The 26,757-nt window shown below is 36.0% G+C and overlaps 2 protein-coding genes across 6 annotated transcripts in view; both read right to left on the reverse strand.

The window, feature by feature from the left end:
• LOC148954266 (uncharacterized) overlaps positions 1-6,860 on the reverse strand; it is a 45,822-nt gene extending 38,962 nt beyond the window's left edge. For all 4 annotated transcript variants that reach the window (XM_089086144.1, XM_089086142.1, XM_089086143.1 and 1 more), the window contains exon 1: positions 6,766-6,860. In XM_089086144.1, the coding sequence (XP_088942270.1) occupies positions 6,766-6,805 (40 nt within the window). In that variant the 5' untranslated portion in view covers positions 6,806-6,860. The remainder of the gene's footprint in view (positions 1-6,765) is intronic.
• Positions 6,861-11,581: 4,721 nt separating this feature from the next.
• The window catches only part of LOC148954267 (limbic system-associated membrane protein-like), a 423,287-nt gene continuing 408,111 nt past the window's right edge, over positions 11,582-26,757 (reverse strand). For both annotated transcript variants that reach the window (XM_089086138.1, XM_089086139.1), the window contains exons 5-6: positions 16,398-16,534; positions 11,582-12,284 (exon numbers count right to left, since the gene is read on the reverse strand). In XM_089086138.1, coding sequence (XP_088942264.1) covers positions 12,187-12,284; positions 16,398-16,534 — 235 coding nt within the window. In that variant the 3' untranslated portion in view covers positions 11,582-12,186. The remainder of the gene's footprint in view (positions 12,285-16,397; positions 16,535-26,757) is intronic.

The following is a 26,757-nucleotide window of genomic DNA, read 5'->3' on the forward strand; positions in this document are numbered from 1 at the left end:
TGCGCAATATACAGCCCAAATTATTATCATTTATAAAAATTTGTGGGTACTTTTCAATTAGCAGGTACCCACGCGAGAAGTCAAGTTTGGTCAATGCTAATAAAATAAAACAAAAAAACAAAAAAATATAATAGCTTAGAAACAAATGTGGGATATATATTTGCACATTAGGGGGGTGGGGGGTAAAGCGTAGCATAGATTAAATACGTAACCTAACCTAGGTACCTTATTTCCCCCTAAACCCCAAAAAACAATAGTTTAAATATTGTAAACGCAATGACAAACCACGATTTGCGATCCAATTCTCTATTGGAAGATACTCGTCTGACTAGTTTCCTTTAGCATCTTCCCTATACAGTATAACGCGTGGGTACCAGTTAATTGAAAATTACCATTATTTGCGTAATAGAATAATAATTAATATCAATGTATTATAATATTCATATCTATGCATCATATTATATTAAGTCTTTTACAATTATACATCTTCATACAGCCTAATTACTTATTTCCTTATAATGCTAGAATATAAGATATTTAAAACTTGGAGGATGTTATACTTACTTACTTACTTTGTACTTGTTGCACGTTCAAGCCGCATCCAGACTCATCGTGGCGCCCAGCAGATGACGACATGCCTCCTTCCATGGGTTTCGCTCGAGGGTGGCAAGCTCCATCATTTCCAGCCACTGGCGATCCCAGCGACGGCCGTATTTTCGGAATCCCCCGATTGGCTCCAGATCAGACTTAACTATTGCTAGCCACGCCTTCTTTTGGTCTCCTGCCCTCTTCTTCCAAGCAGGTAGTGGTAGACATTTGAGGCATTTTTTTCTTGTATGGTCATCTGGTCTGCGCATTGTGTGGCCAAACCATCTCAGTCTCCTATGCTTAACAATGTCAGAGACAAGTGGGCGATCCCCACATTTCTCCTTACTTCTTCATTCGAGATTCTATCTGAGAGGCGGATACCCAGGATATAGCGCAGGCATTTGTGGTTGAATATATTCAAACTCAACGCTTCGGCTGCTTTAAGTGACCACGTTTCACATCCATAGAGGAGGACAGAGAGAACCATAGCTTCATACACTCGGAGCTTTGTGCGTAGCGATATTTCGCTCCGCTTCCAGAGATATTTCCGTAATTGAAGGAAGACACTCCAGGCTGAGGATATGCGACTCTGGATTTCTTCTGAAGATTCACCGGCAGGGTTTACCATCGATCCGAGGTATTTGAACGACTGGACGTCCTCTATCTGATTACCATCTAGGGTCACGGGGGTTTCATCCATCCCATCTGTTCGCATGGATTCTGTTTTTGGTAGGCTTATTTGGAGACCAGTTGAAAGTGCCTTGACTACCACGTCATTTATCATAGCCTGGGTTTCTGCAACGGATTAAGCAAGCATGTCCACATCGTCACCATAGTCAAGATCTGTGACGGAGAAGGACGGGCTCACTGCAATGCCTTTATAATTGTCCAGGACCCTGAGGATCCAATCGATGACGAAATTGAACAGAGTTGGTGAAAGGACACAGCCTTGACGTACACCTTCCTCGATCAGGACCAGATCTGAAAGATTGCCATTGACTCTTACCCGGGCCTTTGTTCCAGCATAGTATGCCTTGAGCAGATTGATGATCTTCTCAGAAACACTGTCCTCTCTCATTGCCTCCCATATTGCATCACGATAGACCGAATCAAACGCAGTAATGAAGTCTATGAAGATTTAGATCGTTTCCTGCTGGTGTTTAAACCGGTGTTCAAGGATCTGTCGCAGGCTAAAAATCTGGTCACAGCAACCCATACCCGGCCTGAACCCTGCTTGGTTGGGTCGTGTTCGGCTGTATCTGGTGTCTCTGAATCTATTTAAAAGTATGACTGCGAACAGCTTGGCAGCAATGGGAATAAGGGATATACCTTGGTAGTTTTTGCAGTCCATTCGGTCTCCTTTTTTGAAGATAGGGACAATTATTAAGGTCTTCTAGTCATCTGGGATGTATTCATTCTCCCAGCCTTCGGTTATCACGCTATGAAGTTCATCAACGGCCACCTCGGGGAGAGCTTTCAGTAACTCGGCAGGAATCTCATCTATTCCCGGGCTTTTATGGTTTTTCAAAACTTGGATCGCCTTAATTACTTCATCCCTGGAGGGTGGGTCCGTATATACGTTTTTATAAGCCTGGCTGTGCGGGTTGTTCTGCGGCTCTGTAAATGGTTGCTTTCGATTACTATTGTCTCCTGGTCTCAATAGCTCTTTGAAATGAACTCGTCATCTTTCGATACGTTCCTCGCTGCTTATGAGTATTTTCCCATCCTTCGCCTTAAGCGAGAGGATGGTAGTTTGCTTCTTGTTCCCAGTGCAGTCTCCAAGTATCTGATAGAGTTTTTGTGTATCGTTCTTTGATGCGGCTCTTTCCATATGACTGGCAAAATTATACCAGTAAGGTTTTTTGTCAGCTCTTGCTGATTTGTGACATTCTTGTCGTAGCACTTAGTATGTGGGGGACTTCTTGTTGGTCATTTCTTTTTTCTTGGCAGAGAGTTTGATTGTCTTTCCTGAGATCCATTTCTTGATTTTACGCTTGACAAACCCATATATGTTTGAGGCAGCTTCATTGATGTGGTCCTTGAATTTGCTCCATTTCTTCTCAATCTTTATCTTGGGGCACTGATCAGTCGGGATTGCCTCCTCGGTATCATCTTGAAGGATACCGAAGCGTTTTGAGAGTTCAAGGACAAATGCTCCTCGGTACTCATCTACTTTCAGCTTCGAAACGTCTATTTTCTGGCTCGGCATAGTAGTCTTCCTTGAGCTAAGTCTGTACTTTAGCCTTGTCTTCAGCAAGAAGTGGTCAGACCCATTTTCGATCCCGTCTCAGCACCTCTGTTCACTCTGGAGTCCAACACCATGGATTTCCATCGTCGGGATGAAAGGAAATAATCTGTTTGGGCATTTACTGTTCCACCGCACGATTCCCATGTATACGTATGACCGGGCTTTTATCCAAGCCTGGTGTTAGCCTCAGCGAGATTGTTCAGCATCGTAAACAGCAAAAGCCTATTTCTATTTCCTCACCGATCTCTGTACGTGTACTTGTCGATCGCATGTTCCGAGTTGTGCAGTTTTCCACCAATCCTGGCATTGAAGTCACCTCCAACTAGGAGGATATTTTTCCGGGGAGTCTTATCAATGACTGTCAGCAGGTCACTGTAAAACTGATCTTTTTGCTGTTGAGTGGCATCTCTTATTGGGGCGTAAACGCTAAGGACAGTCAGATCGTTCATGCGACCTTTAAGTCTTGTCCTTGCGATTCTCTCAGACACAGGCTCATATTCGAGGAGGCTAGTAACCGCTTTGGGGGACAACAGGATACCTACTCCTGCTCGGACAGATCCATCTACTGGTCCCGAGTTATAAAAAGAGACCGCCTTCCCAGGCGAGGATTCAAGGGTCAAGATGCTAAGTCTATTTAGTCTTGTCTCAGAAACGCACAGAATATCAAGGTTATAAAGATAAAATTCATCAGCTACAAAAGCTTGTGTCAATGAACATTTAACCGAGCACAGGTTCCAGCAGCCGATATTCAGGCCTTGTCTTCTTGATAGGACGGTAGCTAGCATACTTTTCGACGAGAGCGCCATTCTCGTCGCATCGCATAATACCGGGGATGCCGTAGCCAAACTTTTCATCATTATATTTGTCATCATCATCATCATTGAGCGTTTCTTGGGGATAAGGTACACCACAAGTTCCCAAGTATTGCGGTCACCCGAAGCGCGTTGGCCATCATCGTGCTCACCGTGAAGCTCAGTGATGTTTACACCCTTTCACCGCTTTGAGGTCGCCAGCGGATTTCCTATGCTGTCCAGGGACGGAGGGCCAAGACTCATTGCCCGAGTGCCCAGCGCTACCGTGGAAATTTCCCGACTTAGCTAGCCCTTTTCTCCCAACTAGAATCAGCAATAGGCTTCAGAAGGGGTCTCTGAAGCCTCACTTAAATACTTTAGATCTATGGTCAGTGCGGTCCGTGTTGCTAACTGGGAAGTTAGATTTTACCTTCTTGTATTATTTTCGTACATGTTTTTGCCACTCCTAGAAGGAAAGTTATAGTCGGGATGCCTATTAAACTGGGTTTGTTATTTCGTTAATAAATCAGATATTGTCTCATACTAGGCTATTCTGATATTAAGATGCGCAACAACACATATATTCTTTGATGTTGCAACCTTGGTCGTGTAATAACATGCGTTATTTCGGTTGGTTCAAGTTCGTTAGACTAACAGTGAGGGAGGAAAATGCTAGGGTAGAAGGGGATTAATAGATAAATGAATAAATCTTCCTGACGGTTATCCAAATAAGTAGTGTAGCTATATATAAAATATCTATTTAGGGAGAGTATGGGCAAAGAACGGTCCTTACTTATGCCCTATGTGTGTAGAAAATGGCGAGGACCTGCTTCACTTCATGGTCCCCTGTCCCGAATTACAATCTGGTAATATAGGAGACAAGTGAGTGGTTGGTTTCAATAATGAAATATAAAGATTATGGGACAATAAGAAAGATTGCAAAAGATGTAAAACTGGGAATGACAGATAGAACGAGATTTTTGTAAGGGGGGGGTCAGTCCTAAAAGTAATGCTGATCGTGTGTAAGCTGCTTTTTGTTATTTTTTGTAGCCATGGCCCTTGCGGCTTTAGAACATTAAATATCTAAAATATCCAATATCTGTTATGTGTACAATTATGTTTATTTTGTTTTTGTGATTATTATGTTATTTAATTGTCACTACTATGTACTATGTGTTTTTATCATGTGTTATAATTTTGTGTGCAGGTGTTTGTTTTTCTTTTTTGTCACGACCCAAAGAGGCTTTCGTTTTGCAATAAAATATATATCTATCTATCTATTGTATTTATCAGTTACATAACAACTAAATAACTTAACACTTACCAATCTTTTAAACGCAAGCAAAAACTAGGCTATATCAGTCAAAATTTAATTTTTTTTTTAAATTCCTTGGTTTTGTATCCCATTCAGGCTTGGATTGTGTCTTCGATTTTTGGAATTCATGGCTGGGATTCTGTTTTAAGGCCAGACCTGATGATTTCGGAGGATGTTCGTTCACACTATAAAAGCGTCTTATGCTTGGTTCTCACCAAATCCCATACCAAATTTGGTTGCAAATCATGCACTATTCGCGTTTACGATTTTCGCATTCAGTGTGAAATTTATTTCAAACTAGGACACAGTTTACCCAGTGGCGGATTCAAGGGTGATTTCAGGGACACGTTCACCCCTCAAAAGACAAAAGGTTTCCCTAATCAGAGGTATGGAAAAGTGAAAAATAGGGGGGGGGGGTAAAGCATAGCATATATTATTACGTAGACCTAACCAAGGTACCTCCCTCCCCCTAAACCCCAAAAAACAACAGTTTAAATATCGTATACGCAATGGCAACCATGCTAAGCATTGTATTACCATATAGCAGCGTCTTGAATTAATCTGTCAAAAACAGGTTTTTCGTGACTGGTTCCCATTGCAGTATATAAAAGAGTCCATTTAACATAGGAGTAGCCTACCTTATATATTTCTCACCTGGGGGACCAACCAAGGCCGTGCCCAGGATTTTTTTTGGAGGGGGTTTTACTAAAAAAAAACTAGGGGGGAGGGTTACACAAAAAAACTCAAAAAACGCATACAAAATTTGTTTATATCTATTTTCTCACTTTTTTACGAGTCAGAAAAACATTTCGGGGGGAGGGGTTCAAACAACCCCTAACTCCCTCTCTGGGTACGGCCTTGGGACCAGCAGTACGTACGATTAAATAATACCATCAAAACTAATCTAGACGTTTTATTTTTGTTTACATTACAGAGGAAGAGGAGGGCTAAACCCCCGCCTAAACCACGCAACGAGAGGATGAGTTGTCTCCAATTACGACCATAATAAGACGATAAATTAATTATGAATCACGGCTCTTATTCTATCCATATAGAATGTAGAATAAAGCAAAAATCAGAAAGTTTCGGCAGTGAGTTTTACCCCCCCCCTAATGTGCAAATATGGGTAAATTTTCGGCAGTTCATATTATTGACTTACGAATAAAGTAAACATACTACTCGATGCCTTTTTTATGCTCTTTACGAATATGATAATCATTTTTGTCGGAATGAATTTTACCCCCACCCCTATATATACCAGTTAAGGGTAAAACATTAGGGGGAGTGGGGGTAAATTTTAAACTTACCTATCATTTGAATCAGAAATAAACTTTATCCCCACCCCCCTAATGTGCAAATATATAACCTGAATTGGTATATATAGGGGTGGGGGTAAAATTTATTTTCGACAAAAATGATTGTTATATTTGGAAAGAGCATAAAAAAGGCATCGAGTAGTATGTTTACTTTATTCGTTAGGTAATAATGTGAACTGCCGAAAATTTACCCAAATATGTACCATAAACTGTATGGATTTTCAATTATTTTGACAAACTGCTAGCCTACATTAATTTGAAGAAAAGAGTAACTTACGGTCAGAGTGTATACTGTCTCATTAGGGGGGGGGGGATAGTTGAAAATTCAGTTCCGATGCAAATGAGTGTTTATTTGGATCCAGGGTGAAATTCAAATTTTAAAGGTATTTCTTAGCTAGATCATTAGTCAGTTAATCGGAAAATTTACCTATTATTCCAAAGGCTTTTCTACTGTCTCCTAAGTAAGAATTAATCAAAGAAATTGGCTTATTAACAAAACAAACTCACCGATTATATTTGGTATATAAAACAGAACGTCCGTCCTCATATTCTATTACCTTACTAACTAACCAACAAACGTGATCCTCATAAACATGCTTGAAGACAGACATCTTGGCTATGGATCAATACAATCATTTTCCTTTCATTAAAAAACTTGAAATACAAATTGCAACAACTTCCGTTCGGTTACAGTTTTACGTGGTAATCCGTTTTGATAATAAAAATGGATTTTATAATCGCCCTCCATATTACGGCTGCGAAATTTCAAAACAGGGTATGTGATTCTTTGTATCATTTTGTTATTTATAACACAGGGGATTGCTCACTTTAAAAAATCGTGTAGCCTACACGACGTGAAGACTACTACTTGTGCTGGAACTGTGCCACACGTGACGGAGCAGGTGGCAATCTGAGATTGCAAACATTTATTTGCAAAAGAGTGAGAAAACTTATAAGAGAGGCAACTCGCGCTGGTGTCTAAAAAATTACTAGCGCTATCTAGCGTATGGCGACTATGCTTGACCACAGATTTCTGTCCCAGTAGTAGCATTTTAACGTCAACTAATCTACTAGAATACCAAGACATTCCCTGGCTAAGCTAGGCCATATTTTGTGACGACTGGCTTTTGACTTAAAACAATTCTTAAAATTTTTGTTTAAATTGCTGATTAATTATCACTTACATAGATAGATCAGCTTGAATCCTATTACATTGTCGGGTAATCATAGCAAATATCGAATTTTCTCTTACATTTTCAACTTTTTCGGCTTCAGAGGATACACTATAAGAGATAATAGTAACTTTTAATCCGTATCTTCTCATATTAAACCGCTGAAGACCCAACCAGGGGGGCGCTAATCCATAAGAATGGAGAGGGTGGATTTTTCAAAACGTAGAGGGGCAATTTTGTTGCTCTTTGTTTTTTTTTCAATGAATATACGATAAAAGATATTCTTAAATGAAAATTCCAAAAAAGGTATTTTTCCTATATAAGGGGGGGATATCCAGGAGGCTATCTTGACCCCCTTCCCTCTGTACCCTCTAGGCTCCACGAAGGCGCTAGTCATAAGTTTTGGTTTTTGAAAATAAATTTCACAAGTAATTAAGGTGTATGTTCCCCCTGAAACAAGCGTTTTCACAACGGAAAAGATACTTACACCAAAAGGATAAGATACTCATATCAATGGATTCATTACTTTCAGAGCTAACTATTCTCCAAGCCAGAATCATGATATTACTTATGTTTTTTCTTGGGGAAGAATCTAAGTTGCGCTTAAACAAATATGAAAATTGTCCTTTTTTCAGGGATTTTCAGCCTACTTTCAAAGTATTTTCAACCTAAAAAAAAACAAAAAAACATGTACACCATATTTGTAAAATGTAACTAAGCAAATGGAATGAGTTGACTATATATTTGTAAGAGGTTCATCGGTATTGGCTATTGGTCCTTTAATATAAGTTGTTAAGTCATTTTAATTGAATTTGTGTATATAGCACTGAATGAATACTCCCCCAAATTCCTATCTAAATAAGTATTACTATTTAGCTAAAGTTTAATTTCAATTACCTCACATACAACTTGTTTAATTCCCAAATCATTGCTAATGATGAATTTGTTTTCCTAAAATATTTCAGTGCTGGGGGTTTCAAAGTATGGCTGCTAGCCATATTTTGGGTTAGCCAGTTAACCTTTTAGCTTTTGCTGCTGAAAAGGTAAAAATAGCATCGGAAACATGTTCTTAAATTGCACCTGAACGAATTGCTTCTTTTTCTATGGCTTCATCTTCAGTCCTGGCTGAACTTCGTTGAAATAATGATTCTGGGAGTGTTTTAACTTTTTAGTTTTAGTTTTAAAGATTCCATTTTATTGTAAGTTCTATTTTATTTATATATGTAGTTTGCTGATGTAGAATCGAAATATTCTTAAGGATTAAGGTTTAAACAGATTTCACTGTCTTAGGTAAATTAGCTGTTGTTTTACATGGTGTTATTTTTTAAACATAAAGCACAGGGGATTGATAGTTACATTAAGAGGCTGACTTTAAACAATAATCAAATATGGAAGTTTTTTGGAAAGAGGAAAAATGTTTGTAAGTCAAATGATCTAAAGATACCCTCAGAGCAAGAATGGGTTAATTATTACATCACTGAAGTTTGTCCGACACCAGAAAATCTGTGTGGTTTTAAAAAAGGTTACAGCCGCACAGAGTTATTGCTAATGTTTTAGTTGACGTTGAAGAGAAAGATGATAATGTTGTTGTGGCTGATCACGATGTGTCACGTGCGTTTGACTCAGGAATACATCCTCAGCTTTTAATCAGCGCTTAAGATTATGGTCTAGATAGCTCAATTTCACGTGTTAATAGGCATATGTATAGAAAATTGTACGTTATCATTAAAGTGCCGACGCGGGACGGTCTTAAAGTCTTGAAGATTGTATTACAAGTCTGGAGTGGGATTAGGCAAGGTTGCGTTTCTTCATCCCTATTATACAGTAACAGTGGTCTGGTGGCTCAGATGAAAGTTCGCACGACATCTATTTACCGAGGCCTATTGAATCTAATGTATTGAATTTGAGCATGAATGTTTTAGGTATTGAAGAAAATTTTGATATTTTATGTATAGACTGAAGGAAGGTAAGACTGAAATTTAACGCTGAGAAGAGTGAGATTGTTGCAATTGGTTAATCACATAATCGGCCATCCCCACAAAATATTTGGTTAGATAGTCATCTGGTACCACTATTTCCAAGCTTCAGTTACCTGGGACTTCCCATTGGGAGTGATTTGAGACATAACCTAACCTTTTTTGCTAGAAAATACTAGTTCAAAGCTTCATATGGCAGACGGCGTGCTTGTTCCGTATAAAGCTCGATATAAAAGAAGTATACTATCCAAAATCTACAATTCATTTGCTGCGCCCCATTTGCTTCCTCTGCCACTTTTTTGGAATATATTTACTATCTCTGATAAGAGGAGATTACGATCTTTGTTTTTTTTTATTTGCCAAGGTCTTACTTTGAATAACTTTGTGCGCCTAATTTCTTTGTATGGGGTCATAGATTCGACCAAAGCCATCGCAGAATGGAGATTGTGGTTTGAGAAATTGTTGAACCCAACGAATAGCTTAAGGTGTTTTGTTTGTGTTTTTGTCTACCTTTTTCCTTTTTTTATTTACTCCGTGTTCACACCCCTTGTGTTATTCGGGTAACAAATTTATTTATTGATTGATTTGTGGCTTTTTTTAACTAAAGTTTATCTTTTTTATTTTTAGTTTATCCCAGCGTTGTACGTTGAACTATTTGATATGAATTGGAACAAGTTTTATTCCGGCATGATTTTGAAAGGATAATTGAATTTTCTTAAGAAACGATTTCATTAATATGATCTTTTTAACAAAAGGTGAGCCAAACTAGAATTCTAATGATCACAATTTGTGATAAAAAGAAAAGAAAAAGGAAAAGATCTTTCTAGTCTCCCAAAGAAATTTTCATGATCGAGTAATTAGGTGATGGTTGGGTAAGTGATTTTGATAGGGTAATCAAATTTTGTAAAAAAAAAATTCATTAATATGCGGTGGTTTATTGAAAATGAACCAAATTATAATTCTAATGGTCAAGATTCATATGTATATATATATAAAAAACCTTTTGAGTTACTCATAGAAATTTCTTATCCCTAGCAGTTAAGGTAAGGTAAAGAATACGGCATGGGACTTGTGCAATCCCTACCGTTGGTGCTGATCTCCCTTTCATGGTCCTTCAGCCAGGAAGTGTAATTGGGGGTTGGGGGCCGGCCATCCTGTGCTTTCGCACACCCTTCCTGTTTACCTTCCCTGGGTTTCTCCAGATACGTATTTAGAGCTGGGTTGACTCTGGCTTAGCCTGCAGAGTCACACCACTGACTCCCGTTCAAGTCAAATAACCAGCGACAGCAGACTTCGAACCTCTGCCCTTTCAGATAAACAGTCTCAATTCTAGTGCGATACAACTTGGCCCAGCACTGCCAAATTACAATTTCCTTTTCATTTTTTTAAGTTTTGACTTAATTTGAATACTTTAGTTGATTCAATGAAGAATGAAACTTTTTTTCAGCTAGGGTAGTACTGTAGTGAATAGGCCAATAGCTGTTTATTTGTCTTTAAAAAAGTACTTAAATATGTGAAGAATCTGGATACTCTTTATTCTCTATTTGGAATGCAGCCAAAAGTAAAGGGAACAATTTTTTTCTAAATAGATAATTTCCTGTTTTTAAAGGGAATAAAAACAAAACAGGAATCGGTTATCCATTATCCCAGCTGTTTCCTATTATTTCTATTGTTAAAAATAAAACAGAATAGGAAACATTCATCTGCTTTGCTCTGCATTTTTTATTTATTTATTTTCTTTTTAAAGCAGTGTCGATGCTTGGTCACAACCCCGGAAACATAGAAAGAACTTGAAAAACATAGGGAAGACGAGGGGAATTATGGAAGTCTAAAAATGAAACAAAATACATTTTTATTAAAGTTCTAACTTTCAGTTTAAAGTGAAAAGTATAGAAAATAGGATAATTATATAAAAGAAAAAAAGACGATACAAAGAACAACATATATTTCAAACTAAAAGCAGTTTAATGTAAAAATTAAATTTAAAGTAAAGGTAGTATACTTTAAAAATCATTATTTAAAAAAAATACAGTTAAATTGTATAGAGATTAAAAATAAAGAAAAAACTATAAAAAGAGCTTTTTTTAAACTGAAAGAAGTAAAAGTAATAAAATGGTATACTAGAAAAGTAGTTAAAGAAAAAAAGGTTTTCGTTGTCAATCAAAGTAAAGAAAAGAGAAAATACAGGCTTTATTATTTTCCATAGAAAAAAAAGAATCAAAATTGTACTTATAATCGTAGCTATATGTATATTTTTATGTTGGACTAATTTTGTCTATAAATTGAAGAGCAAGGCTCTAAAACACTGTATTTATATCACGTTTTTTTTTACCTCATCATACACAATTTCACATTATTGTTGTTTATTTAAGCGGCATTTTGACACTGATGTTGTTACGACCGCATTTTCACAATGCTACTTTGGAATTTACAGCCTGTTATGCATCATTATGGTGAATTTGTGTCATCCTGAGTTAGTGCTGCAGCCGTAGCAGCATCCATTAACACCTAAAGGATTCGGAAAAATCTCCTCCAACGGGTGGCATTTCTTAGATCTACGTATGTTTTCCACACATCGTGAGATGAAATCTTCTCCAAAGGGTGGTATTTCTTGGATCTACCAATGTTTTCCACACATCACGAACTTTAATAGTCTGGGGTGAATCCATCCTAGGAGGAAAGAAGGACTTGTCCCTTGTATGCCTTAAATTACAATGCATATGCCGATGGCTGTATTTAATAAGTGTTTTTGGACAAATTTCTTCTTTCTTGGGTAAATTTCAGTCAACAAGAGAAGCTTGAAAGGCTAGTAGCATTAGAAAGAATGTCTTTTCGAGTCTTGAAGCAGCTCCATGCTGCATTGGGGCTGGAAGGTCACCTAGAAGAGGCAAAAATCAATTATATATTATATATTTTTAATTATATAATTATTTTATTTTGGTGGTTTTAGCATGAAAAAAAATGAAAACAGAAATTCCCAAAAAGTCATTAAATGCGAAATCCTAAAATTCTAAATGAACAGAAAAGATCTGTTATCATAATTATACGTCATGACTTATATGTTTCATTGCCTTTAATGAGTTCAATTGCATTTACGCATGACAGCACCAACAAAACTTGGACTCTCTGATTAGCATTTTTCACCCCTCCTGTCCCTGTAATTGACGCAACTTTTGACCTTTTGGAAGCACGAGTTGCTTTGCCCCCTACATTTACATGCATATAAAAGCCTATACCACGTCAAATTTATCAGTTGAAATGAAAGACCTCTATTCTAATATTTTTTTTGTAAACAATAAGGGGGAGGAGTAGCAGCCCCAAATCTATCTCTGGTTGCATCTTATACGCCATTTCTTTCTTCTGTTTTATCGATTGCTATCCCCTAAAATATGTTCATTGTATCTCAGTTTCAGGTCCCCGCCGTATTTTGAGCTTCCTTTTAATCTCCTTCGTTTTTAACTTACTCATTTATATTTGGTGTCAAATTGACTATACGACACAAGACAGATATAAATAAAAACAGGAAATAAAAAAAAAACGGTTCTTGTCTGTTGGTTTTTATTAGTTTCAACCTTCCACTTTTCAATTATTCTTTTTAACTGCACAAGTTGAGTTGGCTTTTTATTCAAGTTTGTTTTATTCAATATTTTTTTGGGGGTTTCTCACAGCTTAATATTCGATTTTTTTGTCTCTTGGAATTTTTTTTAAAACCATCTTTTCAAACTAATTATGGTTATGAACGGTAAGTGACATTAACTCTAAAAATCATGAGTGAATGTATAATATAAGCCATTTTGTATATTAATTCTAAAATTTATTTATCCTTAAAAGTATATAAATCGCAGTTAAGTTTCGAAGAGAGATGAGTCCGGTTGATCTTTTCGTGCGGGGATGTGAGGGTGCCTAAAACCTCAAGGAGTATATTTATATCCTGATGTTTTCAAACTGTCTATGAAAGGACCTTCTTATTAGTGTGAGGGGTGAGGGGGTAGGGGAAAGAATTTACCTCAAAAGCTCTTTTAAGTTGTAGGAATATGATTGGACTAAAAAACCATACCAATAACAGCTCTCCTCTTATTCCAGGTACGGCAATTTCAAACACTATCATAAAGAGTAGAGGGTTCAGTAGACAGAAAAAGTGGACTATTTATTTTAGTATCACTCTTTACTTTCTTAAAAACTTTTTTATTTATTTTATTGTGCTGACGAAGGCTTTCCGGAGTCTTGGCGCACTGGCTGATGAAAGTATATCGTTCCCTTGCAGAAGATTTTCATCGAATTTCTTTTCTTTTTTTGTATAGTATCAAGCCAGTGCTCATATATAATATAATTTCTGTTTGGTGTGATGTTACTCTTGTCTTCATTTTCAGAAAGATGTTTTTTTTTTAATTGTGCTGATGATGGCTTCGTGGAGGTCATGGCAGACTGATCAATGAAAGTATATTGTTCACTGGCTTCTATTGATTTTTGTTGTGTTTTTTTTTTTTTTGTTTGTGTTTTTTGTGGGTTTTTGCATAATGTCAAGCCAATGCTCATAAAATATAACTTCCGTTTACTTAGCGTTGCTCTTGGCTTCATCTTTAGAAAAAAATAGCTTTTTTTAATTGCGCTGATGAGGGCTTGGTGGAGGTCATGGCAGACTGACCAATGAAAGCTTATTGTTCACTGGCTATAGATCTCTATTTGTTTTCGTTGTCTTTTTTATGCATAATGCAAAGCCAGTGCTCATATGATGTAATTTCTGTTTGTTTTAGCGTTACTCTTGGCTTCATTTTTAGAAAAAGAATCGTCATTTTTGTTTTTCTGATGACGGCTTCGCGAAAATCATAGTAGATTGACTGACACAATATATTGTCTACTCGCTATAGATTTCTTTGATCTTAATTTTTTTTAAATGTCAAGTCAGATTTAATATACAGTATAATCTTTGTTTATATTAGTGTCACTCTGCTTTTGTTTTAAAAAATGTTTTTTTTTTATTTAAGTGCGCTGATAACAGCTTGGCGGAAGTCTTACCCAAAATATCTCAATATTTTCTATATTGTTCACTTACGGAAGATTTTCGTTGATTTATTTTTCATAATATCAAGTCATTAGGGACTCAGGATTTCTTTTACAGCCTTGATATTATATTTTGGACGAATTTCTATATCTCTAACTAGTGCATTGGCATATCCAAGTGCATTATCTATTTAATTGTTAAACAGATGGTGCTCATACAACAACAAAAAAAATCCAAGGTATCTGAAGTTGACGTACCTTTTTCTCATCGGTTTCCCTATGCATCTTAACGGGCTATTACTCAAGAAATCAAATGTTGAGATTGTGCAGAAAAGAGAAGTACTTAGATTTAACAAGAATACCCTCAGTGTAGTAATTTTTTTTTTATAGATCTAGAATTGACAAATTTGAATCAAATAACTTTCTCAGTTGTATCACTAAAAGCCCCAAAATGGTGAAAATCTTAGATATTGCTACACAGCGTGTTCTTACCTCACATTTTAAGTAGTATGTTGTACATACCAGTGAAACACAGTTCTTATCTTTGGAGGCAATGAGCCTTTGCGGCGTAAGCCTCAAATATAATCTATCAATCTTAACGAACATTTTAATACACAAATGCAGGGCGGCACATTAGTCACTACCATGTCAAAATGAAGCGTCTTTTTTCAATAAGTTAATTTTGAATTTTGTTTCAGAAATGTAAATTAAATCCAATAAAAGTATAATCTTTAACCAATGTCATAATAGATTAATATTAATTCACTCTTACTTAAAAAGAAAAAAAAATGAAGAAGCACAATGACTTATGTACCATCCTGTATATTATGTTATGTTTTATGTTATAATTATGTTATATTTTATAATTTATGTTATATTTTATGTTATAAAGTATTATGTTATAATTAATATTATGTTAAACTTTACTGATTAATCATTAAATTGTATATCTTTCAATTTGAATTTTTATCAGTTTCTTATTCAGGTCATTTTATTTCAGTCTAAAGTTAAATCTGTAGGATTAGCTTTGATGAGAACGAAGTTTAAAAAAATTATTGAAGGGGCAGTATAAATTACAAATTAAGTATTATAATACCTTTCAGCTTATTCAGGTTTATTTACAACTCCCCCCATTTTTGAGCATTTTAGTGTAGCTAGCATGTGACCTTCCTGGGTAAATTTTTTCCCGTCAATTATGGTTCTTGTTTGTCTCTTATTCAGACTATACTCTTATCAGTTTTCCCATATCGTCAATTGGGAAAGAGGGCTGGGTATTCTTTCTAGACATTTTGCCTGCTATATGTTGAAAAGTTCATTTTACCCCCTCCCCCCCTAGTTTTTTGAGGATTGACACCACTGTACTATTCTGTAATAAGAGTAGCCTTAAAAAGAGAACAAATATTAAAAGCGTAATAAAAAACCCAAATTGTTATCCAGTTCAACTTATTTAGTTTTTATTTTCTCTTATAATGTTTAAATTTTACAGAATATAGTTTAAAAAGATAGCAAAGGGATAGTATAAGCAATATAACGTGCTTCGGCTTGTACCATTTTTTCGTGAACGCCTCCCCCACCCCTGTTTTTCATTATTTTAATAAATTGGCCACGGAGCGTTTAGTGGAGACATGGAACATTAAGTTTTACCTAGTCGTGAGCCCTGAGGAGCCATAAAAATGTTTTTTTTTTATTTGTACATAATTTTGTCACTCTTTGTATTTTCGTTTTATTTTTCTTCTTACCTGTGAGATATCTTTTATATGAAAACCAATGCAAAAGTATTATATCAGCCAGTTTTTTTTGGTGGGGGACGGGGTTATCAATTCTATATTCCCTCCTTATTGGATTCATTTTTTAAGGTCAAGGGGAAGAACTGAGGTCAAACTGTTTTACAATAGTGATTAAATAGAGTGAATTATTAAAAGAAAAAATATTTAGACTTAAAAGAGAATACGCTAAGAAATTTTATTTGTTTCATATTAAACATACTTACTTTCTAAAACATGAACAAAAACACTATTTGATCCTAGCGACCCAACATTACAGCTATAGTTTCCACCGATTTCCTGAGATAATTCTTTGACTTTCAATAAACTTGTTCCTCCTTTTGGATCTGGGTCTGTTTGTATGCTATAAGAGTAAGAATATAATAAAACGCATGCAATGCAAATATAAAAGCTATATTTTACATTAAATATAGGGTGTTTCTCAGCGAACTGTTAAGTGGCAACTCGGAGAAGATAAACCACGTTTCATATATCAGGCCACGTTTTAAGTAATGCAATTTTAAGCAAACTAAGGGTGTGCTCGAATTCTCAATTATGATGAAAGGTTATTAACTATTTATTTTTAACTTTAGCCTGGAGTGCCAGATAATATCAATTTTATCCAATGAAGCAAAACATGAGTTCAAGTTTCGGATTTGTTTATAGGACTCTTTAGAGAGCAAGTGACATCCTTAAAAAAGCAAACCAATTCATTTGGAAACTATGGAGGTGGCAATGCAACTCGACAAAGTGAGCAGCAATCTCAAAATGAATCAACTTTGTTTGCTACTCTCTCCTCAGGAAACTGGAGGGCTCCACAGTGAATACATACAACTTTATAGGGTCCTAATGACTTGTAACTAACACTTACGCAGTTTACGGCATCTTCATAGGTTTGTACTGGGTTTTGTACCACAGCTTGTTGGCCTCAAAAGTTACAATGACGGTGTTCTTCTAACGTAATACTTCTTTCTTCTTAACTTTAATTTTTAACTCGTTCTTATTCTTACTTTCGCTTGTTTTCTAACCGCACAATTCTTTGTTCTTTGCTTTCATATTCAACACGTTATAATACTCGCTTTCGCCTGTCTTCTAGCCGCACAATTCTTTTTTCTTCACTTTGATTTTTGACACGTTCTGATTCTTGCTGTCGCTTGTCTTCTAACCGCAAAACTCTTTGATCTTCATCTTCATTTTTTTCACGTTCAAAAACATATTTCATTGTTTTTCAATTTCGTTTTTGATTCATTTTGATCCTGGTTGTCGCATGTCTTGTATCCGTGAATTTCTTTGTTCTTCACTTTTGCGGTTGGCTTGTAAATATTTAATTCTCTAGTTACGCATTTGCATAGTAATCACTTTCCTTTTTTATTCATTGTGCTTGTCGTTGTCGCATATCTTCTAACCGCATGTTTCTTTATTCTTCACTTTCGTTTTTGACTCGTTGTGATTTTCGCTGTCGTTTTTCGCGGAAAAGGCTCCATTTTTTTGCTTGGAAAATCCTGGGATTTTCTGGATTAAAAAAACGATTTATATCGGTCACGAATTGAAAAAAAAATCTGTGAGAGCCTTAATTTTGGGAAACAAATCATATGAGTGACGTCATATTTATGAACACATTTCAAGAGCATAAATACGTCATTTTGCCTCAGGACTGGTTGTATCGTTGTAGTGTTTATGACGCATGTAAAATTACACAAGAAACATAATTAAGTATAAAATACAAAGTGTAATTATTGGCAAAAGATGTTTTCAGCAGTTTCATAATATGGGGTTAGAAGACAAACGGCAGGAAGTTTGACAAGCGACACCGATAATCAAAATGTCTCAAAATGAAAGTGAAGGACAAAGAATTGTGCGGCTAACAGACACGCGAAAGCGAGTATCAAAATGTTAGAAGAACAACGCCATCACAATATTAGACGCCAACAAACTGTGGCACAAAACCCAGCATAAACCTATAATGATGCACTAAACCACACAAGTGTTAATTAAAATTCATTGGGACCCTTCAGGGTCGTGTGGATTTACTATGGAGTCCTCCATTTTCGAGAGGAAAGAGCAGCCAACAAAGGTGGTTCATTTGGAGGTTGCTGCTTGCTTGGTCGAATTGCGCTGCCACCTTCACAATTCCCAAATGAAATGGTTTGGCCTTTTATAGGACGTCACTTGTTCTTTAGAGTTCCACAAACAAATCCGAATCTTGAACTCGTGTTTTGCTTTAGCTTCATTCAACGTAAGGGATGGTCGAACCATCAATAGTCGTAATGATTTCAGCTTCAAAGTAGCTGGACAAATTTATCACCAAATCAATTTAGCGGCTCATTCATCACAAACCCCTGAAGGTGATTTTGAACCACCTTCAAATGGCCAAATGTACTTCTTCGACCAGATAAAGCTCTTGAAGAACGCCTTGCACATTCTTTAAACTATGGGATCTCTCGTAACCTAATGGACCTCTTGAAAGAAATATTGCGAGACCCAAACAACTATGTCAAAGGTTGCATAAAAATGCGTTAAGTCAAGGATGATGTAAGTCAACCTGCTGAGTCACTGAGACAAAAGTCTCGTTTAGGAGACAAGCGACATTGAGAATCAATATATAAAAGCATGCCGAGTATCCGTGCCGGAGACCGGCAGCGGAGCCACTGGCCTTCTGGTGCCATACATATTTGTATATTATATATATATATATATATATATATATATATATATATATATATATATATATATATATATATATATATATATATATATATATATATATATATATATATATATATATATATATATATATATATATATATATATATATATATATATTATATGTATGCGTGTCTGTCTCTCTGCCCTTTGTGCATTACTGGCCTACACTGCTCATTTGATCGCCAAGATACTTTAAGAAGTTGTTGAATACAATCCTGCGAAAGTTTTAGCTAAAAATTCAACATCGCCAAGGCCCTCTTAATACATTTCGTGATGACTGAAATTAGAGACCCCTCAAAACAAATAATCGACAGTTTATTCCTTTAGAATCATTCTTATTTTTTATATTCAATTATGCGTCATCTACCATACTTCTGGAATTACAAAATTACTTTTTCAATAAACTCACTGAATTTACTATTGTTGAATAGCAATAATTTTCAAATGTAAAAATACTATCGTTATTTTAAATGTTTGAATTGGGGAAATTTTCCACGGGGGAGAATCGCAAGAGATGGGGGATTTTATGTATTAAAATGAATTTGGTTCGCATATCTTTTTCCGACTATTTGCATATGTAATGAAAATGAATCAATTAGGTATATTATGTAAATGTAGGGCAAATGACAAGTTTATTCAGCCTGGGATTAAGTCCATTGTGAAAAGCAAGACGTTTGAAAAAAAAAAGTCATGCCCGTATTTATCAAGATTTTTGGATTTAGGAAATTATTGTTTTTTTCGTGTTTTTTGATTTAAGAAATTGTCCGGTTTATTAACTTGATTCCCCAATGAAGGAAATTGTCAGGGGGAGTCTTATGCTGAGGAAGGTGGGATGAACTCCACCCGGAGGGGGGAGGGTGAATTTTCCACAGGGATATTCTCTGCGAGGAGAATGGTCTGTGGGGGGAATTTTCTCGGGGATTTTTTCGAATATTTTTAAATCCAAAAATAGGATTGTTAGTAATTCGTGGTTAAATTTTTCGCGGGGAAGGGGGGAATCTTCTGCGGGAGGAATTTTTTTTCGGAAAGGGGGTTTTCTGCAAGGGGTGTTTCCACGGTGTAATTTTCTCGGGGAGATTTCTCTTGAATTTTCTTTCTTTTAAGATAGCAAAAACGTGCGATGGGATAAGCGAGTAATTTATAAAAGGACTCAACATTGCTACCAATTCTACACTTATAGCAAAACAAATTGCCTATTATTTTTTCTTATTTGTCATCTTAGGATTAAAATGACATCAAATATTTCATTATCAGTAATACTAATTGAGTTCTGGATCTTACCCTAAGAAATGGAACTCAAACCTTCCATTTACCTTGTTCAGTTGTTATTTAGTTCATAATTTGCTTTTCGAAAATTAAGTCGCACAATAAAACGTGAATCTTTCTGTGAATGTGAATATAAACACTTTTCGTTCAGTCGTAGTTGAAATAAGGTTTTGTGTACCAGTATGACAGTTTGAGATCTTAAGGATATAACTTTTGTACTCTCAGAATTCTCCAGTCAGGAGAATTCTGAAATATCTGCATCGGTCGGACATTTTGTCCCAGTTTTCAGTTTTGCTCGGCTTTTCCCCTTAACCTCTCACTGTCCAATATGGGTAAAAATTGCGGGCCCTTAAGATAAACATTTGGTTTCTAGTGGTGGCTAGACAATCAACACACATTTCTGAACACATAATGAAAATATATAGTGAAGAAAAAAGCACAAGGTAACTTGAAATTTTTTTTGAGACTAGAAGTAAAAAAAAGGATTATAAAAAATATGAAAGGCAATTCTAAACAAACCTAACATACACTGGCTATCGTAATGTTTTGACTTATAATAATAATAGAGAAAAAACTCAATCGATGTGAAACTTGAATTGAACTACAAGCACGTTTTCCTGATTATCTGCCCTTCACTTCGGCAGTAGTAATTTCAAAAGAGTAATATGATATTTTTTCGAAAGTAGTTTTCATAAATCAAGCTATTAAACGGAAAACGTTCAATCAACTAGTTCAATTTACTCTCCTATACCTCATTTAAAAACCTAGTTAATTAAAGGGTTGTAATTTTTTCAAGGTCTCTTTTACGTCTTCCAAACTTCATCTTAAGATTAAAGCCATCAGAAATGTTGATGAACGTTGTCGCCTGAGAATTTATATCTCTGCTGGTTTGTCTTGGGACGTGCAAATTGATCAAAACCAATCTTCAACGTAATCTTACATCGGTTTGTAGGAATTCCGTCCAATTTTCTTTTGCTCCCGTTTAGAAACTTACGTAGTATGTGGCTGTACAGAAAAATGCAAATTAGTTTTGGATTTTTTTATTTTGTGTGTTTTTTTCTGTATTTGAAGGAGAAAAAATTAAATTTGGCTATACTAGAACTTGTGAATTAATTTAAGGTATAAATTTTCGCATCATCTAACAAAGGTCTGTTTTTTCCTTCTTTTTTCAAAACTGAATTTGAGATTGAATCATGTCACTTTGACAATGACAACAACAACCAAAAAAAGTAATATATAATCAACAAATTTAAATTTTAATGTGTTAAATGGAGCTGGTAAATTTAAGTTTATTGAAAGGGGCTGCTACAAAAAAAGAAGTTCAAACTACTTCACGTGCACCCATAACACTGCTATCCGTGCTGCAGTGGTAGCTAGCAGCCTAATATGAAACGATCACATCCCATAGTCAAGAATAAAATAGCCAATAACTCCAGAAAATAGAGTCAGATCGAAACACAAAGTACATTATAAGAATCAACTTTTCCGAGTCCCCTAAATAGGAAACTTACAGGTCCTTGGCTTCAACAAGGAAAATCTATTGGCTTGAAAAACAAGAAAAGTGGCTAAAACCACAATATTCTACATCGAATGCATCTTTTTTCTGTTTTTTTTTCCTCTGCAGCTGGCGGGGCACTGGAACATCATAGAGAACTGTTTAATAGTTCATTGGAAAGAAAATTCATGGATTTAAAAACCATTTGTAATTAATAAAAATTATTTTTTAAATAAAACCAATTTTTCCCGAAAAACTTGATTTTCTATAACACTGGAGTAGCTAGTTTTATACACATCATCTTGTATACGAACATCAAAATAGTATATTTAACATTATAAGAAGCATGTATATATAGTTGTATAAAATGCAGTATTTTTTTTTGGGTCTTAACAAAATTATATTGAAGAACAAACTCTAGCCCATAGTAAGTGATTATATAAAAAATCAGTATAGTCAATTATAAATGGGGATCATGGCTGTAGAGATAGCTGAAACGCAGCAAAGAACAAACGTTGATACTTGTTGGACTTAGTTAGGTGCCTGATTCTCTGAGGTTCGTCTCTTACTATTCCAAATAAGAAAAATCCATAGGCTTTTTCCTTTTTGTATATTCTTTAAAAAAATCCTTCTCGTTAAGTGTATAGTAGAGAATTAAGAAATGGATCAACACAAATTTCACTCTAAAAAGATATACAGCGTCTTTCAAATCATTTCTTTCGGTTTTTAATGCGGTAATTAAGGTGATTTAATGTACCGTATATCGCATGTTTAGGGTTTTCGCTTGGATAGTAGAGATGGTACAAGTAGAGACAGCTCTTCAAAGGGAGGGCCTTGGACCTAATTGCAGAAATAGTCGCTGACAACATATCATATCTTTCCCTTTGAGGCTGTAAAGGATGAGGCTTTATTTTATTAATTGAAAAAAAAAGTTTTCCTAAGGGAAGTAAAGAGCGAACTTAAAACTTAAAGCGAACAAAATTATTTCTGGCGCGCTAGCGCTGCCTAAGTAAAGAACGATGTGGGCACAATGTGTTTTTTTTCTCCACCCGGGAACTTCGTATCGAAGGAGTTGTCCTAAAAACTTCGAAAAGGGCTCATTCGATTAGAAAATGGAGTGGCTAGTGCCCTTTTTAATAGTCGAAAGTGATTGGAGGGAAACTAGTGCCCCCCCCCACGCCCATCATTCCCCCAAACACAACCAATCAAAATTTTGAGATAGCCATTTTGTTGAGCGTAGTTGATTTCCAGATAGAAAATATGTTTTAGGAGGACACTCCCACAACACTCGGGGCAAGGGTTTTAAGTTATGCCCTGAGGGCATATAAGAACAATGTTGGCACAATGTACTATTTATTATTTTTTCCTTTAGAGCAGGGCACTTCATATGGAAGGGGTCGTCGTAGAAACTTCAAAAGGGGCTCATTCGATTGGAAATTGAGAGTTCTAGTGCCCTTTTTAATAGTCAAAAGTGATTGGAGGGCAACTAGCCCCTCCCCCCACGCCAATCACTCCCCCAAACACATTCAATCAAAATTTTGAGATAGCCATTTTGTTCAGCGTAGTTGATGTCCAGATAGAAAATATGTTTTTGAGGCGGACACTCCCCCAAAACCTTCAGGGCAAGGGTTTTAAGTTATGCCCTGTGGGCATATAAGGTTTTTATAGAAGGCGTTGTCGTAGAAACTTCAAAACAGGCTCATTGGATTGGAAATTCAAAGGGCTAGTGCCCTTTTTAATAGTCGAAAGTGATTGGAGGGCAACTAGCCCCCCCACGCCCATCATTCCGCAAAACACATCCAAGAACAATTTTGAGATAGCCATTTTGTTAAGCGTAGTTGATTTCCCGATAGAAAATATATATTTTGAGGAGGAAACTCCCCCACAGTCCTCAGGGCAAGGGTTTTAAGTTACGCCCTGGGGGCATATAAGGTTTTTAAAGAAGGTGTTGTTGTAGAAACTTCAAAAAACTCATTCGATTGGAAATTCAAAGGACTGGTGCCCTTTTTAATAGTCGAAAGTGATTGGAGGGCAACTAGCCACCCCCCACCCCCGACGCCCATCATTCCCCCAGACACATCCAATACAAATTTTGAGATAGCCATTTTGTTCAGCGTAGTTGATTTCCAGATAGAAAATATATTTTTGAGGAGGACACTCCCCCACAACCCTCAGGGCAAGTATTATAAGTTCTGCCCTGGGGGTATTTAAAGTTTTTATTGAAATCTTTGTCGTAGAAACTTGAAAAAGGGCTCGATTTGAAATTCAAAGGGATAGTACCCTTTTTAATAGTCGAAAGTGATTTGAGGGCAACTAACCCCCCTCTTACGCCCACCTTTTCGCCAAACACATCCAATCAAAATTTTTAGACATCCATTTTATTCAACGTAGTTGAAAGTTGTGGAAATTACGTATGTAAGGATGACAATCCCTCCCCCCACAGCCCTCAGGGCAAGGGCTGTAAGTTATGCCCTAGGGCATATAAAAGTTTTTACTGAAAGTATCGTTGTAGAAACTTCAGAAGGGCTCATTCAATTGGAAATTGAAAGGGCTAGAGCCTTTTTTAATAGTTGAAAGTGATTGGATAGCGACTAATGCCTCTCTCACGCCCACCATTTTCCAAAACACATCCAATCAAAATTTTGAGATATCCATTTTGTTCAACGTAGTTAAACGTTCTAAAAATTAGGTCTTTTAGGATGATAACCTCCTCAGAGCCCTCAGTGCAAGGGTTGTAAGTTATGCCCTGGGGGCATATAAGGTTTATACAGAAAGTTGTTGTATAAATCATAGGCAGCACGATCGCGCTGCCTAAGCAAAGAACGGGGACACTCGAGAACGAGACAAGAAACGGGGACTAAGTAAAGAGGAGGACGCTCCCCCACAACCCTCAGGGCAAGGGTTTTAAGTTATGCCCTAGGGGCATATAAGAACGGTGTTGGCACAATGTATTATTTATTAATTTTTTCCTTTAGAGCAGCAGGGCACTTCGTATCGAAGAAGTTGTCGTAGAAACTTCGAAAAGTGCTCATTCAATTGGAAATTGGAGTGGCTTGTGCCCTTTTTAATAGTCGAAAGTGATTGGAAGGTGACTAACACCCCTATTACGCCAACTATGTCCCCAAACACATCAAATAGGAATTTTGTAATAGTCATGTCGTTTAACGTAGTTGAAAATTCTGGAAATTCGGTCTTAGAGGATGCATCCACCCTAACAGACCCTAGGACAAGGGTTTCATTTTATGCCCTGGGGGCATATAAGGCGTTTATAGAAAGCGTTGTCGTTTCCAAAAGGGCTCGTTCGATTGGAAATCGAAAGGCCTAGTGCCATTTTAATAGTCGAAAGTGATTGGAAGGCTTGACATTTTTATACAAAAGATCGAAACGGGTATAATATATTATTTTTTGTTGTTGTTGTTGTTTAGACCGGGGCACTTCATATCGAAAGAGTTGTCGTGGGAACTTCGAAAAGGGCTCATTCGATTGAAAATAGAAAAGGCTGATGTCCTTTTTAATAGTCGAAAGTGATTTGAGGGCAACTAATCCCCCTTCCACTCCCACCCTCCCACGCCCAGCCTCCCACGCCCACCCTCCCATGCCAACCCTCCCATTTCTGCTCTTAAAATTTAACCAAATCAAAATAGCGTAAGTGTATCCAAGCTATCAAAGAAAGTAAACAGATTTTTTTGCGAATGGTATCAAGTTTTCCATTTCAGCTCAGCTAGAGGAGGTATGAAACTAAATTAAACGGTGCTATTTGTGTCAAGATTTTTAAAAGGGTGTATGTTGTTAAAAATTGCTGAAAATTTTTCTCCAGCATACAAATAGCAGGCCAAACTATAAAGTCTTAAAAAACGAAAAAATTTAAAGTATTATTTTCTTTTTCCTTGAAAAAACTATGTCAATATAAAACGATCAGAAATTAATTTAAAATACTTTTTCCACAAAACAAAGTTTTTCAAAGAAAAGTAAAGAACTCCATTAAAAAAAATGAGCAAAAATAAAATCAAATAATCTACCAAGCGTGAAACTACCCCAAATCAGCATCGATAGATAAATGAAACCCAAAACGAAGAGAAATTACAATAATTAACCGAGTCAAACTCAAAACGAGCAGAAGTTAACATAAGTTGGGCGCAAAACTATGCCTTCCCAAGGCCAGAACAAAATTTTCACTTTACTGAAAAAATACAAAAGAATTTGCATTGTCAGTTTAATATACATATAATGATATTTAGTAATCAAAATTTTAATATTATTTGATTTATTAAATTTATAAAAGTAAAACATTTATATTTTTTTCAGTAAAGTGTAGATTTTGTTCTGGCCTTGGGAAGGCATAGGGGTGCGCCCAACTTATGTTAATTTCTGCTCGTTTTGAGTTTGACTCGGTTATTAATTGTAATTTCTCTTCGTTTTGGGTTTCATTTATTTATCGATGCTGATTTGTGGTAGTTTCACGCTTGGTAGATTATTTGATTTAATTTTTGATCATTTTTTGCTTAATGGAGTTCTTTACTTTTCTTTGAAAAACTTATTTTGTGGAAAAACTTTTTTTAATTAATCTAACATGCATCGATAAAACTAGTGCAAATAAACCAACTGATAATATTTCCCTAGGTTTGCATGATTGTAGAAAACTAGCGCTTTACTGAAAACACAAAACAATTTAGGAGTTTTGGTACGGTAGAAGCAAACTAATTAAGGACACTTTTTGAAAAAAGATAAAGCATTTTAGATTGTTGATTGTTGCCTTATTAAATAAAAATTAAAGATTATTAAATTAAAAATAAAGATTGCTGCTTTATTTCATTTTATTTTTCGTGTAATTTGGTATCACTTCTGCACCTTGAGCTCAGTCCAATGATTGAATCTCGTTTTGGTTCTGAAAATGACATTTCATGATTAGGTTATTGACATGTCCGAAGTAAGCCCAACTTGATGGTATTAGGATTATAGACTAACTCTAAAGTTTGCATTCGAAACTTAAAATTTTCCGTTGTATAGAGAGAAATAACCGAATTTCCGGTGTTTATGTTATGGTTTATTTGTTCTTCATTTCGAGTAACACTAAAGTGTGTATTTTGCAATTTAAATTTGTATATTACTCACTATTGGTG

The sequence above is a fragment of the Artemia sp. Qi Xiang Cuo genome, chromosome 3 (genome assembly GCF_049724085.1).
Source record: "Artemia sp. Qi Xiang Cuo chromosome 3, ASM4972408v1, whole genome shotgun sequence".
Classification (NCBI taxonomy): domain Eukaryota; kingdom Metazoa; phylum Arthropoda; class Branchiopoda; order Anostraca; family Artemiidae; genus Artemia; species Artemia sp. Qi Xiang Cuo.